The 18,296-nt window shown below is 43.8% G+C and overlaps 1 protein-coding gene across 2 annotated transcripts in view; it reads left to right on the forward strand.

Moving 5' to 3' along the window:
* ACVR1 (activin A receptor type 1) overlaps window positions 1–18,296 on the forward strand; it is an 89,581-nt gene that overhangs the window by 65,877 nt on the left and 5,408 nt on the right. For both annotated transcript variants that reach the window (XM_044417822.1, XM_044417821.1), the window contains exons 5-9: window positions 1,900–1,999; window positions 5,353–5,499; window positions 7,983–8,258; window positions 9,575–9,772; window positions 17,243–17,373. In XM_044417822.1, coding sequence (XP_044273757.1) covers window positions 1,900–1,999; window positions 5,353–5,499; window positions 7,983–8,258; window positions 9,575–9,772; window positions 17,243–17,373 — 852 coding nt within the window. The remainder of the gene's footprint in view (window positions 1–1,899; window positions 2,000–5,352; window positions 5,500–7,982; window positions 8,259–9,574; window positions 9,773–17,242; window positions 17,374–18,296) is intronic.

An 18,296-nucleotide genomic window follows, 5' to 3' on the forward strand; every position in this document is an offset into this window, starting at 1 on the left:
CTTGCATATTGCATGGTATAGGATACGTTGTACTTTCTTGTGTTCCTACAGGAGGAAAAGGGTTGACTTAAGATTGATGTCGGAGAAATTAAAGTTCATGCTAATAGTGACTTGGTTTTGAGCACAGGCCAAACCTTGGCAGAGATGGATTCTGAAAGAAGCATTTATTTCTGAGAAATCAGTGCTTGAGGATAGAATGCAATATCCTTTAAGAGGCAAAACTCTGATAGATAATACTTACTGAACTGACTTTAAACCCTGGTAAAATAATATAGGTATTTACTGCATGTGCTTGATTGGAACGTAACCCTAGGGTTTGTTGTTATCGTTAGACTCTTTCTTGCAACTTTGCCAGTAGCTTCATTAGACTTAAGCCAGGAAGAGGGGGATGGGTGAGTGGAGGCCTTCCTGCGAATTTGCTTGGATGCCTGTCAGTACAAGGAGGAGAAAGCGGGCCTACACTCTTGTGCATCTGAAGCGGTATCAGTGGGATCTCCATCATTCCACAGGCATTTTCTCTCAGACTGACCAAATAAATTGTTTTGCTGCCACCTTGTGGCCGTATGGGAGCAATTTAAAATCACATCCCATGATGTATGATGCATAGCAGAACTTAAATGTTTGTTGTCAGATTGATACCTCTTTTGGAATAAAGAGATGCACTGTACTTTTTCAGCTCTAAGCATTTCAGTATGAACAGCATCCAGAGCATATCTCCAGTCAGCACGCAATAATAATTAAGTCCAATAATTGTGGATTTGAGATTAACAGATGTGCATGGCGTGCTGTTTTTACAAATGAACTTAAGTGGCAGTGGCTTTGAAGGAAAATTATTTCAGTGTGTTCTACAACTAATATTTTACATTTCTAAAATAGAATAAAATTATGTGTTTAGTATCTTGTTGAAAATAAGCCAGACTTTCTTTCACATGTTTTGTATGTGAGAGAAAGAATTTAAACGTATTGGGGGAATATATTTTTCATATCATAAAAAGAATCACTACAAGTTCAGTTTTTGTAATACCATTAAAATTCCATCTGGGATATACTGACATCATGCCAAATAATAAACAGGAAATAGTGTCTAATTTTATTATATCAACAAGAATAGAAGTCATCTCTAAATGGACCATTAACACATGATTGGCTAGATAGAATTTGAAGCCTGTTGCCTTTAGTAAAATTTAATCAGTTTTTCTGGTAATTAATATAAGGAACATTGTATTAGATGTGAATTAATTTGCTACTTTTGGGAATAGCAGAAGCATATGGGAATAGCAAAAGCATTGGGAATGCATATGTTCAAAGCAGCATTTCAGTTGATATGAATATAATACAAGAAAAACTATACCTGCGCTCGCACGCGCATCCCAAAGGGGAAGACTTCAGTGGTGTATATAGAGATGTGTTGAATAGGAGCGTTTCTCAGAAATTAGTAATATTCTGCATTTACCAGTTGAGCAGGCAGTTGGAAATGGTTCTTTTCCAGTGATTTCTGCATCAGGCATTCAGAGAGGCGACTGTTCCTTTTTTGACCAATTTTTAAAATGAAACCTAATGTTCTGTTTGGACTAATTCAGCTGATGTTTGTAATACAATGCAGTCCGTACTTTCACATTCATACTGAAAAATACAGTTACAGTGAAGTGAGCCCCATGGAGTTCACTGGCACTTGCTTCAAATAAGCATGCATAGGGTCGTAGTTTCTGTGGATTCTTTGGAAGCAATGTCTCTGTGCTTGTATTTTGTATGTGCTGACAGACAATGCAATTAACTGCTAAGGTTATTCCCAAACTTGGCCAGTAGGAGAAGGGATCATTGAACAGAAAGGTGGAAGAACACCTGTTCCTGCTTCACTTGAACTTTAGTACCCAACGGCTTGGTCTTCTCTCCACACAGGACTTGTTGGACCATTCCTGTACATCCGGAAGTGGCTCTGGTCTTCCTTTCCTGGTACAAAGAACTGTGGCACGCCAGATTACACTACTGGAGTGTGTAGGTTAGTCCCTGTTCTTACCTGTTTTGCAGGGGCCCTCAAGGCTGTCTGTGCATGTGGTGCAATGCATGCATTTTATTCAATACATGAATAAAAATTGAGCATTGAAGCTATAGGAAAAGTGAAAAGAATATTGATTCATTTTCCAGGGTGCTATATCCAAATGGTACAGATTTTACCATTTTTGTACATTCCTCATTCAGGGCACAATGGAGAAAATGCTTTTTAATTTTTTTTAACATTTTATTTTGAAGTAAAATTGAAAGTACAGGTAACAGGGAAAAACAACATATGTAACAATAAATAAAGAATAATAATTAAGGGGGAAAGGAAACACTTGGACACAGTCACATGAGCACAGAGGGAAAATAAGCCAGGAGAACCTGTTTTCCCTTCAATGGTCTTGCAAAGCTGCCCACTGATTACAGTCTTGGGTATATCTTGGATAACCTTGTGACACCATTACAGCAGGTTAGGATAAGCAGAATATCATTAGCTATTTGGATTATTAAGTAATATAACCCTTTCATAATTAGGGGGAAGGTATTTGCTTTTGATTGGAAGTGTGATAAGAAACTTGGAGGGCTTCCACATAGGAGATGAATGGAAACCAACCTGCCATTATGTCATCCTTCAAAACTGGGTTTCTTTGTTTCTTGGATGTGCTGTGTAAGCACGTAGTGTAAGCCTGGTTTCCCAAATTTGAGCAATCCATTGCTGTTCAGGAAGTTACTAGACAGACCTCTGATTATATGTTATGCACAACTTTGCTGCTCTATGCTAATACTAGTTAAGATGATCTTTATGTAGGTATCTTGGTTTGCTTAGGCTTGAAGTGACGAAGGAGCATAGCTTTAGAAGTGCCCTGCAGTCTAAAACAGAAGTGGCGGTTGGCAACCTGTCGGGATAACCTTTTTTCCATCTGTTGCTGGGCCAGTCTGCCTCTCCTGCAATGAATGGAATGAATGAAGACCTCATTGCTTTAGGACACAGGAATAGTGTGGATGCCATTCCAGGAGCATCTTCACATGGTGGATCACATGTTGCAGGGTCCATATCCTCCAAAAGTGTTGAGCTTTATGGAGTTTGTTCTTACATGATAAGCAATGCTGAAGCCACGTGGCTAAGTTGTTTTAACTGGGAACATCAAATTGCAAAGGTTAAAGAAGAAGAATAAACACAAGCATAACCATTCATCCATGTGTACCTGGTGCCTATATTTATTGTAAGCTGTTCTGAGACATCAGTGGTGGATGGGGCAGAAAAGTTTTAAATAAATAATCCCTGCATGATCTCAGTCAGTCTTCTGTGCTGTTCCTACCTGCACTCACCTTGACGATGTTCTTTATCCTTGTGCAGTCGCCACTGCATTGGTATGTGTTTGTGGGAGGGGGTCTGCTCACAAAGGAGGCAGCGTCTGGTTAAGGAGACTAAACAGTTAAATGCTCAGCCTCTTCTGCACTGCAAATGGAATTTTTGGACAGGAAGTCCCTTCTGTGTAACACCAGTGCCTCATAGGTGTCATGTATTCCGTTACCCAGGATTACACCTGTCACTAATGAACGTGTGCCAAAAATGATGTACCGAAATGAGAGACCAGCCTCAGACATGTGTTGCTGCCAAAGAGAGCAGGTGTCAGCGAATTGAATTAAAACTTATTTCGGACTGTTCAGGTTGAACAGAGGGTATCTAGTGTACAGCTCACGTACTACTCCTGTGTACAGTGTCATTCTCTTAATGCTAGACATATTGGTGCATTTTTGTTTCCTTGTTCTTTCATGCGCCAGGCAGGCAGCATGGTTTCCTTGTGTAAATTGCTTGGTGAACCTGCACTTAACTCCATCTGGCACAAGACAAGTCACAGTTCTGTGGAAGGACATGTACTTTGCATGCTAATGTACCCCCAGTTCCATGCCTGACCTTTCTCGCTTGAAAAGTTCAGGCTCAAGAATTGGGGAAAAGACTCTGCTTAGAAAGTATTGGGTCACGGAGGACTAGTTTAACAGAGCATCAGGCAACTTTGGGGATGCTTAAAGCTCTAAAGCCAACAGGCATTTGCCTACATCCACACCTCTTCTCAGGAGCCTCGAACAAGTTATTTGGTATTGTTCAAGCATTTCAGTGTCTTGGGTGCATCAAAACCATCAGTTGTTGTTGGTGCCTCCTTGCTAAACAGAGAGAGGTCGAAAATATTCTATTCTATTCTATTCTGTTCTGTTTTATTTTATTTTATTTTTTGTATTTATGTATGATTTATTTGTATTTTATATGCAATTTTAATGATTGTAAGCCGCCCCGAGGCTCATGCGATGGGGTGGCATATAAGTTGTTTAAATAAATAAACACAGCAGAAGCTTTCAGGTTTATTAAACGAGATTTTTCCAAGCACAGGTTTGACAAACTACATGTAACTGGTGATTATGCCTACTGTAGCTTTTCTTGCTCAGGACCAAGGAGCTCTGAGCTTAAACTTCGGGGGTCAAGCCATCCTCTTCCCAGAATTCCATTCTCCTACTCTTCTAATCTCCAATGACTGCAGTGGATACCCTTGTGCTTGGCCCTTATGTCTGTGTCCACATAATAAGGATGGATGGATGGATGGATGGATACCTTTTCCCTCTGTAAATCAGCCTGCAGAGGAGGGTGGGTGGAATTTTGGGAAGGAAGTGGGAGGTGGGGGGGGGTGTGATTCCAACCTGAATTGGGACCCTAAGCACTTAAACACATTAAACTGTTGCACTGTTACCTAATTTGCATACCACACCAAGGCTCCTCGGGGTGTTTAAGCCATAATGAAAAATGGAGTGTGGTGGGCAAGGAGCTTCCATGTCGGGTGGACATGGCCACTGTGGATTATGTAAAGATTAAACAGCTCCTGATATAACCCTCAATCTATACTACAGTTATGCAAGGGTTGTTTAACCTTGAAATAATGCACAGTAGTAAGGTTTGCATGGCATGGCAGCTTTCCAGTCTGTTCCATTTTCAAAACGTTCCCTAATACGCACTGCAGCTCAACACAGCTTGAACAGCCCACCGTCTGTGAGCAGCAGAAGGTTCTGTCTGGCCTTGGATGCTCCTACCATAAAGAGGTGATGAGGATGCAGAGATTCCTGGACCTGCCTGCTCTCTCCGTGCGCATGCGTGCCGACTCTCGCTCGCTCTGCCACCATCCAGCCATGTGCTGAACTGAGACTCTTTACCTGAAGTCTGAGTGTCACGACACTTTGTAAATATACAAATGAAGCAAAGGCTTTAACATTACAGACCCCAAAAGCGTTTGATGTTAGGCACACTACTTTCCACTCAATGAAGGACAATTGATGAAATTCCTTGTATGTGTTTGTGCTTTCTAGGGAAAGGCCGATATGGAGAGGTCTGGAGAGGACAATGGCAAGGCGAAAATGTTGCAGTCAAGATCTTTTCTTCCCGAGACGAAAAGTCCTGGTTCAGGGAAACTGAATTATACAATACTGTGTTGCTGAGGCATGAAAACATTTTAGGTGAGAAGATAAATAGTGCTGCTTTGTATGTAGGCATCCACTGAACACAGTAACACAAGGCTTTTTGTTCTTGATAAACTACGATTGTGTCCCTTTCAGAAAACCAAGGGAAACAGAAGTGCCAGAGTTATGGGGGTACTCTTTTAGACAGAGAAGGCAAGAGCACAACCCCCTGGAAAGCCACATCGCTGCCTCTTTGGGTGTTTTATGGACAGCCAGAGCCCTGCTGTAGTACTCCTGTTGCGGGAAACCCACTCGCTTCCTGGCCTCCCTTGCACAGGCAGGATCCCCTCTGTCCCAGAGCCTCACTCCTTCCCAAAAGCACCATGTATCTCCTCCCTCTGTGCCTGGAGCGATTGCTCCATAGGTGAAAGAGCTGCCTTTTCCCGCTCAGTGCCTGAGAAGGGCAGCCGTGTCCTTGTGGAGAGGTCTGGGAAGGGCATGGGCCAGTGGCAGAAGCTGGCGGGCCGGAACTGCCTCCCAGGCTGGGGTTCCCCGTTCCTTGAGTACAGGAATGGGCATGAGGGCAGGGCCACACACAGAACGGTTGGCCGGGCTTAGCCTAGGAGGTCTGCAAGGCAAATGAAGGTATTTCACAGTGAACTTGTTCATCCAGAACACCACATCATGGGTGATCCAACCCAAGAATTAGGTTAACTCCGAAAGAGCCCAGCTTTTCCCGGATTCCCCGTCACATGAACGATCTCCTAACAGGGCAACTGCAGGTTGTTAATTGAGCAAGAGGAGCCCACCGCAGGCAGTGGTGCTGCTAGTTTGTGGGATGGTGGCTTTAGATGCCCATTCGTCAAAAACAGCAGCAACAGAACAGAACAGTGGGATTCGGTGGGGCACCTCTGCTGGCCTTGTCTTGGGCGCAGCAGGGCTCCCCGTGGCACGGAGGCGCCTGCTGACACTCCTGTGGTCAGGTTCATGCTGCGTGTGTCCTGCCTGGCAGGGAGTGAGCCACATGGGACTCGGCACAAGTTCGCGCTTCCTGTGCACCCAGCGTCGCCTTCCAATCTGATCCCGGTTACAGCTGCCTTGCAACACATCGAGGGCTGCAGAAGCACATTTTGGGCAGCTTTCGTCCCTTTGGGAGCCTTTACAGCATGTTCTGGGGTTAGAATGGTCCTATTCTCTTCATTTCTAAACCAATTCTACTTTAGAGATGAGTGCACATCAATAGCTGAATCAGCTCTTTTGATATTTTCCTTTGCCAGCACTGGAAAAATTCTCATTTTCCCCCTCCATTGACTTAGGACCAGGTCAAACATCACCGCCTCTGCTGCCGCCCCCTCCCCCCCGCCCCCATTTCTGAGAACTAGCCCTGCTAGGTTTCCAGTCTGGTGCTTGAACAAATGTAGTTGGTGTGCTAGGGATGCACATGAACATTAGGAAACAAAAGAGAATTCGTAGCAAATTCTCTGATCTCAGATACTTGGGAGCTTGTCTCTTGGGGAAATGCAACCAGTGAACAAGAACTCTTACTTAAAGCACTGTGTGTTGATGCAAACATATACAGTAGTCCCCCAAAATTTGTGGGGGTTACGTTCCTAAAGCACCCGCAAATTGTGAAAAACTGCGAATTTGGTGCTGGCGATGGGTGCTGGCCGCCAAGGCAGTGCGGGCAGGAAGCGTGGGCCGGGCTGGGCTGGGGGGCGGGTGCACACACGGGGCAGGAGAGGCGCAGAGATCATTTTGTCCGAGCGAGTCCAAACTTGGAGGAAATGATCTCCTTGCGAGTAAGCCACCGCACGGCAAGGCGCCAGCTTACTCACAAGGAGATTGGCTTGGATTCACTCGGACAAAATCCCGCAAAAGACTGAAGCCGTGAACACTGAACCGCGACTTCATGGGGGTATACTGTATTCAGGATTCACTGACCTGGGGATGATGCAGGTCAGTTGAGTGAGAAAGGCCAATATTTGAGAATCTTTTATGTATCAGCCAGTATTGGAGGAACAATAGCCATGCCATTCAAGGATGTTAGGCAAGTCATTCAGGCAGACTGTCTTAATCTAGCTTGCTTACCTTACTACCATTAGTTACACAGTGACCTGGCTCATTTATTGCACCAACCATGGGTATTGTATGCTACCAATCGGCAGGAAGGAGTAGGTCATTGTTGGATTTACCCTGGCTTGTTTCACCCCTGTACAGCCCAGAGTGTTCAAATCCAGATGTCACACCAACAACCTACAAATGGGGTGTTTATAGGTTGTTAATTGAAAGTGGAAGTGAGAAGCACACCGGAGACAGCACACTCCCTCCCTCCTGATCGCCCCTGCCAACTTGTGGCTTAAACAGTCCTTAATTTGATGTTCCATGTGAACCAGCCCAGTGTGATTCAAATTCAGCTGCTTGGGTTGTTGTTGTCTTTCTTGATCAAGTTTGGTATAATTCCAGGAAGAGTTTAGGAAGTGGAAAGCATCTGTTAGGTGTCCTAATCCTTCTGACCTGCGTTTCCTCTCTTTCCTTTTCAGGCTTTATTGCCTCGGATATGACCTCTCGCAATTCCAGCACGCAGCTGTGGCTCATCACACACTACCATGAGATGGGCTCTCTATATGACTATCTACAGCTCACCACCCTGGACACAGTGAGCTGCCTGCGAATAGTCCTGTCCATAGCTAGTGGCCTTGCACATTTGCACATAGAAATATTTGGAACTCAAGGGAAGCCTGCCATTGCTCATCGAGACCTGAAGAGCAAAAATATCTTGGTTAAGAAAAATGGGCAGTGTTGCATAGCGGATCTTGGTGAGTAGGCTTGGGAAGGGGCAGTTTTAAAGTTCTCAGATACAATTCTTGAAGGCCTTTCTTTAGCTTCTGTTACTCAGAGCTGATTTGGGGGGAAAAAAATCTGCATCCACTAGAGGGCACTTAGAATTTTACTACAGTTTTAGTACACTGTTTTAGATCTGCTAAACCTATCCTTAGAGAATGTCTGCAGCACATCAGTTTAGAACTATGTGGTGTGGCAACTAAAAAATAAACTTGGGAGAGGAGGAACCCAAAATGGGTTACTAAAAGGAAGTGTTTGTATTTAAACAGCAACAGGAGCGCTTATCACGTAATTCCTGCTTTGAAAAGGCAGCCTAGAGTCCTGTGATGCCGCCATCATGCAGAGATGCAGCTTTGCCAACCCACTACTTCCATCAAAACACTGGCTTGGCTGGTCCATGGAAGGGGCAGCAGGAAGACTTGCAGCCCCCCTCTTGGATCGGCAAGCTAACACTTCTGCCTTGCTCTGCCATGCTGCACTGCTGCTTTCCCCCAAGCTGAGTAGACTAGGACAAAACCATTCCAGGGCCTGGGGATTGGACAGTGAGGCTGCATTCCTAGGTCACCACGGCCTCAGATGCTGTTCTTTAGGACCACGTCTCCAACAATGCAGCCCCAGCCTCCTTGAAGCCTGCAATGGCCCTGTTAGCCCAGAATGCAAAGCCAACAGCACACAGGCCACAGTGAACAGCAGGTCTGTGTGCTGCTCCTCTCCCTCTGCTCCAGTGCAGCCACAAGGATATCGGAAGCTTCTGCTCCCATTTCAGATGAATCGCAGTTTACTGCTACATCCAAACCTTAAGCAGGCTGGTTGCTACTAACCATATTTAAGATCAAGCCCAGCTCTGTCCAGTTTGGCTCATATAGGGTGGGGGGAAAGTTTCCAGGCCACCCCTCATGGCTGTAAGAGAGTGAGGGAGCAGTGCGTCAACCTGGACTTGCCCGCTGTACTTCAGCATGACCTCCAAACCAGCCCGTGATCCTCACACTTCTATCCCCCTTTCCCCATGTGGCCGGTTGGTGGTTCTCTCCCCACTTTCTAGATGATAAATGCTGCTTGCTTCGTAGCTGAAAAATATGTGCAACCGTAACAAATGAGTTCGCCTTGGGCTGAAAGACCGCCCACCTCCAGCAAGCTGTTCACTTTTCAGCTTCCATTTCAGCAGGAAATATCACTCACTTGCCTTGCCCAGGTAATTATGGAGATGAATCAGGTAACTGCTGAAAATGAGCTCAAGTGTTACAGAAATGATTAATAACAACGGTAAGTCTACCTCTCTTTGTGGTTACAGGCCTTGCAGTCATGCATTCCCAAAGCACCAATCAACTGGATGTGGGGAACAACCCCCGTGTGGGTACCAAGCGCTACATGGCCCCGGAAGTCCTAGATGAAACCATCCAAGTGGACTGCTTTGACTCATACAAAAGGGTCGACATTTGGGCGTTTGGACTGGTCCTTTGGGAAGTAGCCAGGCGGATGGTTAGCAATGGTATGTAGATACTAATTCTAGACCATGTTCCATTAATCCATAAGAAGAATCAGCCAATACATGGAAAGCATCTATTTGTCTTCCTGGAAGAAGATGTAACTCTGTACTGTACACACGTGTATGCTCTCTAAGGAGTCTGAATTCCAGCCTGCTTTGCAGGATTTGAGCTGCTGTCGTGGGTGATATCCCATATTGCAAATATCTTTTCTGCAGATGTGAAAGTAGGTATTTGCTGAATTCCAAATAAAATTCCAAAGCTAATGCATTAGAATGGCATTTAACATCATCAGGGCATGATGTTGCAACTCAAGTGGGCCAAAGAAGTCCACAGCTCCACACTTGCCTTATGAGTCAGGTAGGCATTGTACCCATACACTGAGGGCCCACACCACACTGAAGGGGCAGCCAGAATGATCAGGGATTGGAGAAACTTCCATAGAAGGAAAGGATAAATTAAAACTTCTGAACTTTCCTCATTTAAAAAAACAACCCCCCAAGGGTGTGGTGTGCGGTGGGGGAGGCATGCTAGAGGCTTATACAGTTAAGCACAATGTAGAGGATGTATAGACAGGTTCCTTTTCCTCTGTTATAGGAGTAATAAATCTGATGACCAGCTGATTCAGGAGAGGCAAAAAGAACTTCCTTATGCGGTGCACAATGTATGGAATTCATTGCCAAATGCATGGTGAATGGCTTAGATGGCTTTACTAGCGGATCAGGCAAATTCAGGATGGGTCTATCAATAGCTTTTAGTTATGTGGTGCTGAGCGGGAAAGGGTGAGTGTACTACCCGTCATGTCTGCTTTTGCTTGGCCCACAGCAGTTCCATTGTAGGTTGCTGAGCATGTAAGCCGCCCCGAGGCGGTTGTAAGCCGCCCCGAGGCTTTGGCGAATGGGGCGGCATAAAAATGTTTTAATAAATAATAAATAAAAATGTTGACTAAATCCAGGTCATTGGGTTGTTCGGGGGCGATACCACCCAGCCATTTACTCATGATTTGTTTTTGGGTTGTTCTTCAACTATGGACTGTCACAGTGTGCAGACTGGCCCTTTTAATAATGTTTCCTGAGTAGCAACAGTGGGAGTGGCTGCTGCCTTTATGGCCTGCTGGTGGGTTCCTTGAAGCCTCTGGTTGGCTAATGTGGAAGAAAAGGAGGCCGGCCTCATTGGGATCTGAACTGGGGATGGTGGTATTGTGGTGAGCAGAACAATGCAAGCATCAAGTTCGTATGTGGTCACTTCACCAAAAGGCACATTTCATGTTAGGCACAGTCAGAAGAGGAACAAATGCAGTGGGGCCAAGATCATGCTGCCTTCATCCCAGTTCCAAGAGTGATGTGAGTGCTCCTGGAATTCTGTGTACAGTCCTGATTGCTTCACCTCAAAAAGGATATTTTTGGGGTTGAAGAGGCAACCCAAATGAACAAGAAATTAGTCCTCTGTGGGAAAGCTTACAGTTTAGAAAATGACTTAGAAAGCAGACAAGTGTACAGGGAGAGGCATGATAGAGATTATACTTCTCCACAAAATTGTGGGTGTTGTGAAGAAGTATCTCATAAGTTTGGGACAGGGTCATCTTATAAAGCCAAATGGTAAGAGATTCAGGACTGATAAAAGAATATACTTTTTCCGCACAGCACATTGGTAAACTATGGAATTCACTACCACAAGATGTAGATTGGCTCCCAACTTGGCTTATTTTAAGGGGATTTGATAGATTCGTGCCTGTGAAAGCTTCTAGGCATGATGGCCATTTGCTACCTTCACTTTGGGCTGATGCTCTTCCCCACCTCATGGATATGTGCTGCAGTTCTTCTGATATGCAGATATTTCATTCCTTGAAGGAACACATCCTTGAAATTTTATGGAAATGATGTAAGGAGCATTATGCTATTTCTTTGCCTTTGTACTGAACATGCCTTGTTAGGTGGAGGTGGAATGGAGGAGTTTTGGACAGACTGAACGTGATGGCTCTGTTTTATTTGGTGACCTTGCTGGAATGGGCTGTCATGGAGGATCCATTTTGGCGGCATTGGGCCAATGGCATTTCACACCACGTGTGAGTTTTTTGCTCTTGTGCCATTGGCAGTGTTTTCCTCCCCCAGCAATGCTTCCATTGGTAAAGCTGTTTTTAGATTAACAATACAATGTATGTTGATATAGAAAATAAGTTAGTTGGGAATGCTGGGAGTTTTAGGCCTCCTCTTTTATCAAAACATTGTGCCTGAACATGGTTACAATAATTTACTGAATCCTAATAAATGTTCCTGAATAAGGAAGTGAGATTTTTTTCAAAAAAGAGAAGGGGAGCAACCCTCATGGGGAAACTTAGTGCAATACGCATATAATTCCTTCATGTTTACTGGCTAACATCTTAGTTCATGGATGTGTGTAATAAACCTTCAATAAGCTTGTTTCTCAATTCTTAGTACTCATGGGGGTTGTAGTTTGTGTCACTTTGAGACCTCAGAGAATTTAATCTATTACGCTGAGGTTGTTCTGCTGAGTCCTCAACTTTGTCTGGAATGGTTTGCTAAAACTTGTTCACTTAAAACAATCATCTCAAGTGCTGTGGAGCTAGAAACTGAATTGTACCCTCTATTAACAAGAACTATTGTTGGTTTTGTTTTGTTTGCTTAATTGTGCAATAGAACAGTATTTCATATTCCCCTGGAAATGTTCAAGATTAGGAAAAAATTGCTTTGCATTCTATCATTTTGACTGATCAGAGTTGGGCAAACTCTAGTAACTTCAGTGACCTGACTCACACATAACTAACCCATGGCTTGTTTAAACCATGGTTTGTTGCCCCATTCAGTTTTTGTCTGTCAAATAACTGAACAAAACATGGCTCGATTTTTTTTCCAGTTTCTAGACTGCTTGATTCCCTTCTGCATCATCTAGCACCTCCCTCAGTCCTAAATTTAGTGCTGTAGTGCTGGAACATAGAGTGGCCAGCACAAGCTGCCCAACAGAGCAGGTCTGCTTGCCATTCAGTTGGAGTACCCTCATCCCTTCTTGACATGAGAGAAAGATTAAGCAAGGAGGAACACCTTCCAGCTGAGGGTTTTGATGGACTGGGCAGAGCAGGCAGACAAGATACATCTGAAAGTGCCTCTGTCAACCAGAATGGCCAGTAGCTTTCACCTCCAGTGAACACCGGAAGGAACCTTTAGAGCTACAAATACGGCAGCTGAGAGATTGAGAGCAAACCTTAGGGCATGGGTGAGCAGTCTATGGCCCTTTGGAGGTATTGGCCTAGAACTCCCGTCATCCGTCATCCTTTCCTGTGCTGGCTCTGCCAACCTGCTTTATCCTGTTTATTGCATCAATAACGGAATTGCTTGATAAGGCAGCACTTCCATTCATTATTTATTCCATTCCATATTTATTTCAGTGATTTATATGCCACAGACCCTTCCAAGACATCTTTACAAGTAGGATAGAAATATTGAAATCACAATAAAATATTAGCAGTTTTAAACAGATAGGATCCTTCTCATGGGATGGTTGGTGAAGATGGCACCAAGGAGAAGGGGGAGAGTGCAGCTGGAACAGCAGCAGAAGCCCACGAGTATCTGATTTGTGTTCCTCCCTGTAAAGCAGCTGTTTGATGGCAGATGGCCTTGTGTGTCAGGTGGGGCTGGGGGAGGCCAGCTGTGTTGTGCTTCCAGTCAGCTGTCCCCAACCTGGTGACCTTCAGAAGCATTTGGACTGGAACTCCCAGAAATCCTATCCAGCAGGGCCATTGAGTGGGAATTCTGGGTGCTGCAGTCCAAACACATCTGGAAGGCTGCTTTAGGTGATAAGCCCATGGACAGTTCTGCTATATTCACAGCATCCTGCCATGTTTATGGAAGGAAGAGCAGCACTACCAAATTTGCAGCCACACTGGCACCATGAGCTTGGGACCTCCAGATGAGGACCTTCTTCCTTTAGCTTTGACAACAACGGTAGCGGCTCCTCCCTTTTTTTCCTTGCAGCCCAAGGGAAAGGAGACCGTTGGAAGTTTTTCCTGCATTGCTTGCATAACGAAGTGCATCCTGTTAGAAGGAAACAGAGTGGCGATGCGGGGAGACTATACCTCTGATTCATGCAGTGAGTTTAATTGGCCTCCTTATCGCTGGGGAGAAGCCATTTTTAGCAGGAACAGCTCTAGAATTTTGCTGCTTGCCATATTTCACGTCTTGACAGGTGGAGAGTTGAATGGGGAGCCCTCCTTTGCTGGAGCTGTTGCTTGTGCTTGTGCTCTCCCTCTTGGCCTCCAGGGAAGGAGCAAGTGCAGGAGAAAGAGGAAGCACAGGAGCAACTGCTGCCTGCTGGCCCGCCTCTCTTCTGGTTTTATGGCCATAATCCTTTCAGAAGAGCTTGGTGGTGGACCCCAGAAGCTGCCAGTCCAGCTTGCAGTCCTTCCAATCTGGCCTTGGTTTTCTCTCTCAGTGTCTAGAGCAGCTAGGAGGATTCTCATCTGGCGACATCTACTACCAGAAGGACACTTTGGTGATGGGGTCAGTGGCTGGACTCCATCTGGGACAGTGGTCAGGCACTGAATAAATACTAGGGGCAGTTGGGTCAAATCCAAAACTGGTTGGAGGTCAAAGCAAAAAGTGGGGAGGGATACCCCTTTTTTCTCAATCATCCAGTCATTTGCCCATTGCCATCCTCTTTTTCTCTTGCAGGTGCACACACAACCTCCCTCCATTTCACTCACCATCACTGGGAGATAGGATAACACTCCCACATTGTCTCTGCCCTCCATTCTCTTTCCTTCACACCCCTCCACCTGTGCTTCTCCCTACCCCGCCATTTTGCACATGTGTCTTCCAGCCACATCCTCCCCATCATAGTCTCCTTGCAAAAATGATCTGCTTTCCCCTGTTGACAAACTTGCCTCTGTTCGGTGGGAATCGTTCCCACTAGCCATTCACCAAAGAAGAGAACAGCCTGTTGCTTCACTAGCTGTTCATTTTCCTTCCATGTTGGTTCCAGCAGAAAAGGCTTCTCTTCCTTCCAGTCTCCCAGGGAAGAAAAAGTGTTGAGAAGGCAGCAAACTTCCACAGTGGGGAGTAAGGATTGATTGGGGCACCTATATGGCTGGGGCACCCATGCAGGCTGCCCTGGAGGCCTCCAAGAGCTGTTCGTAGCCCACTGATGGCCTGCATGGGATCCTGGCCCTTAACGCTGTTTATTGCTGATTTTGTAGATTATTTTTTGTGGGTTCAAGGACCCTTTTCTTTAAAATAATGCATTTTCTTGTGGTGGAATAGAAGGGAAGGATGTCAGAGTTCATGATGGCAGTGTTATGACAGTGTAGATCAGGGGTTATGGCTTTCTTTAGTAGCTCTGGAGCCAAAAGCAGTCCCCGAGGCTCCATAAAACTTTGGCATTGTTAATTGTGTGCATGTGTTTTAAAGGGATTAGAGTAAAAGCCAGACAACTGCTTCTTCTACAGTAATACAGTGGACAGCTTCAACTATGCACATGAATGTTCAGTTCTATAAATGCAAGTCTCCTGTAGGATTAAAACTGATGCCAAGCATCTGATAATAACTGATAATCTGAAAGGGCTTTACAAATATTTCTTTAAAATGCCTTTCAAGACACATTGCCCTCAGATGGTTGTGTACAAAGGAAGAGCATAAAACATGAATATAAAACTCCTAAAAGTGTCACATTGTTATTAATGTACAGCAACAGATGATTAAAGTTAGTCTTTAGAGATCTTCTAAAACGTACAATTAATCATGTGGACCACTTTATAATAATCCTGCCTGGATGCAACCAAAGTGTACATCTCAGTGGCAAGGTCTGCTTTCTTCAGATGGGGATTGAGGAGTCAAGCCAGTCAACATTGGTAAAAAGCCCTGCTCTATAGTGAGCATCAAATCTAGGAAAATTTCCAGGCTGGTGGAACATCATACACAAAATGACCTGGTGGACCTCTTTGGGAAATGGTTCCACAGACTGAATGCTATAACCAAAAAGTTTTCAGTCTGTTTTAACTAATTTTGATTCCCTATAGGGAGCAAAGTCTTACCACAAGAAGCTGTTCCTTAAGGGATGTTGAGCCCATCCATTTCAACATTTGAACCAGCACTCTGAATTTTTTCTGGGAGCTGGTCGGAACTAGCAAAAATGCACAAGAATAGGTAAAGAACATTAAAACCAAGGGAAGGAAAACATGGTAATTGGATAAAATTTATATGGAACATATGACGATTCATTAAAACCCGTATTTTAATGTGTAGCTTTAATGTCAAGTATGTTTGCAACAACATTTTGCAGCATAATTTGTCTACTTCCCAGATCATCTCTTGAGTTTGTAGCATCCTCTGAATGGTGGTTTTATAGGGGGGAAAATAGCTTTGTACCATGTATGACAGAACACATGTCCTTTTGGTGGTAAAATGATTTTAACCTTGTATTCTGTGTAGGTAAAAACATCCTCAAAGATGCACTCATTGCATCTCCATTGAACTTGCTTGGACAGATAACTTTTAATGTGGCCTATACCATGGCTTGTGAGGTTGGAAAGGCCACAGTGACATAAAAATCAGTTTTCAGAACCAATATTCCATCCTTCTCTTTGTATATTGCTCATCTGCTCCTTGTTTATCACTAATCTGCAAAAGTTATCATTAAGAGCATTTCTGAAGAACAAAGATACATGAAGAACAAATTCATGGAAATGAATTGTTATATACACAGTTTACTACACTTCACAATGGATAAAATATGTTACTGTACCTATCCCTCATAAATTAATTTGATTCACAAATCCTCTCTAATTTGACTAATAGTGTACATGCACTGATCTACTCAGAGTGAGCTTGAAGTGATTAAGATACTTCCAAAATAGAATGCATAACTTCAACTGCAGATACCCTGGTGATTTTCATGGCTTAAGCACATGATGCAAAATGTCCCTTGTAGTAGCAGCTGGCAAGCAGCTGTCAAGCTCCTAATGGATGGTTGTGCACTACCTGTTCTTCACCGCAAGATGTTTTCTAGAAAGTGTGGACCAGCCAGTTGCCTGCTGTTGAATTGGGGATCACCCTGTTGCTTTATAAATTACTATCATAGTCCTCAGCTTCTCTGGAGACACTGTGTTAGGGTAAAAGCTTTATTAGGCCCACTCAGAGTGAAAGAGAAGTGTAAATATTAAGAACTTCAGATTGCTTCTTCAGGCAAGAAACCATGTATACAAAAATACATCTGCAACCTTGATACTCACTTGATTTGCTTCTGTACATGTGTTTTTGTTTACAGCATAAAGAACTGCATTCTAACCCACAGGGAAAGCTGACTGATTAATGTCTTGATTGTATTGTGCTATTTTCATTTCATAATATCGGTGAGATGTCACAAGTGGTTTGCATTGGCTAAGCTTAGTAGTATTGTAATGATATATCGAACTTGGGCTTGTTCTCAGTGCAACAACATGATCTATTGTGTGTTTGTGGTTGTAGGTATTGTTGAAGATTACAAGCCGCCATTTTATGATGTTGTTCCTAATGACCCTAGTTTTGAAGATATGAGAAAAGTTGTCTGTGTGGATCAGCAAAGGCCAAACATTCCCAACAGATGGTTTTCAGACCCTGTAAGTATGCTAGTCCATAATATCCTGTCATATTTTCTTTTCTTCTTTTTATTTTCTTAACATATGTTAAAACTCTTTGTTGTTAAAAAAAACTCGCCTGCTTTTTCTTCCATGTTTAGACTCTGGGCTAGACTAGCTGCAACAGCGGGAAATCTATTTGCTCAGACATCTGTCTGTTCTATTCAAATATAAAGCAACCGCACTCTTCTGTTACCTTTGGCACTTTCACTCTAGCTAAACTCACTTTTAATACCAAAACGTCGCTAGGAGAAAAAACGGGAGTAAGATGATGGACCACAGGGAAATCTTAAGCTTCCTGTGCTTTTTTTTATAATGAGAAAGACCATATTCTCTAGTCTGGTCCATGGCTTGCAAGTCTCTCTCTCCCTTCATGTAGCTGAGTCCTTTTTGTCGTCATTGCTAAGTTCAGCAAAAACTGAAGATCAAAAATCCAGTTAAAAGTCTGAAGTTTGAAGCTAAAATTTGAAAAGCCTTTCAAAATGGGAAGTGGTCAGAATTGCTTCTGTTTTACACACAAGTTGTTTTTCCCCACTGCCCCCAGTGTAGAATATCTCTGATGGGACACTGACAATGGCTGGCTGGTATTTACAATCCAATCTTAAGTAATGATGATAATTTTCTATGAAAGTTATGATCTGCAGTATAAAAAAATATCTATCCTGAAAGACAAGGAGCGCAATTTAACACTGAGTTGCCCTTGAACTACAGTGCTGAAGTGAAGTATATGGTGCCCTTTGTCACTTGGCCAAATGACCCAAGACCACTGTGTGTCCCAACAGTGAGACCCATCTGGTCAAATCCATCAACCAGAAAAGGAAAAGCTCTCAGGAGCTGTTTCCACCATCAGTTCACCAGCACTGCAAAAAAACACTGCTGCAACTATAAGTTGCCTTGGAACATTA

The sequence above is a fragment of the Varanus komodoensis genome, unplaced genomic scaffold (genome assembly GCF_004798865.1).
Source record: "Varanus komodoensis strain SLA01 unplaced genomic scaffold, ASM479886v1 scaffold9, whole genome shotgun sequence".
In the NCBI taxonomy this organism is placed as follows: Eukaryota; Metazoa; Chordata; class Lepidosauria; order Squamata; family Varanidae; genus Varanus; species Varanus komodoensis.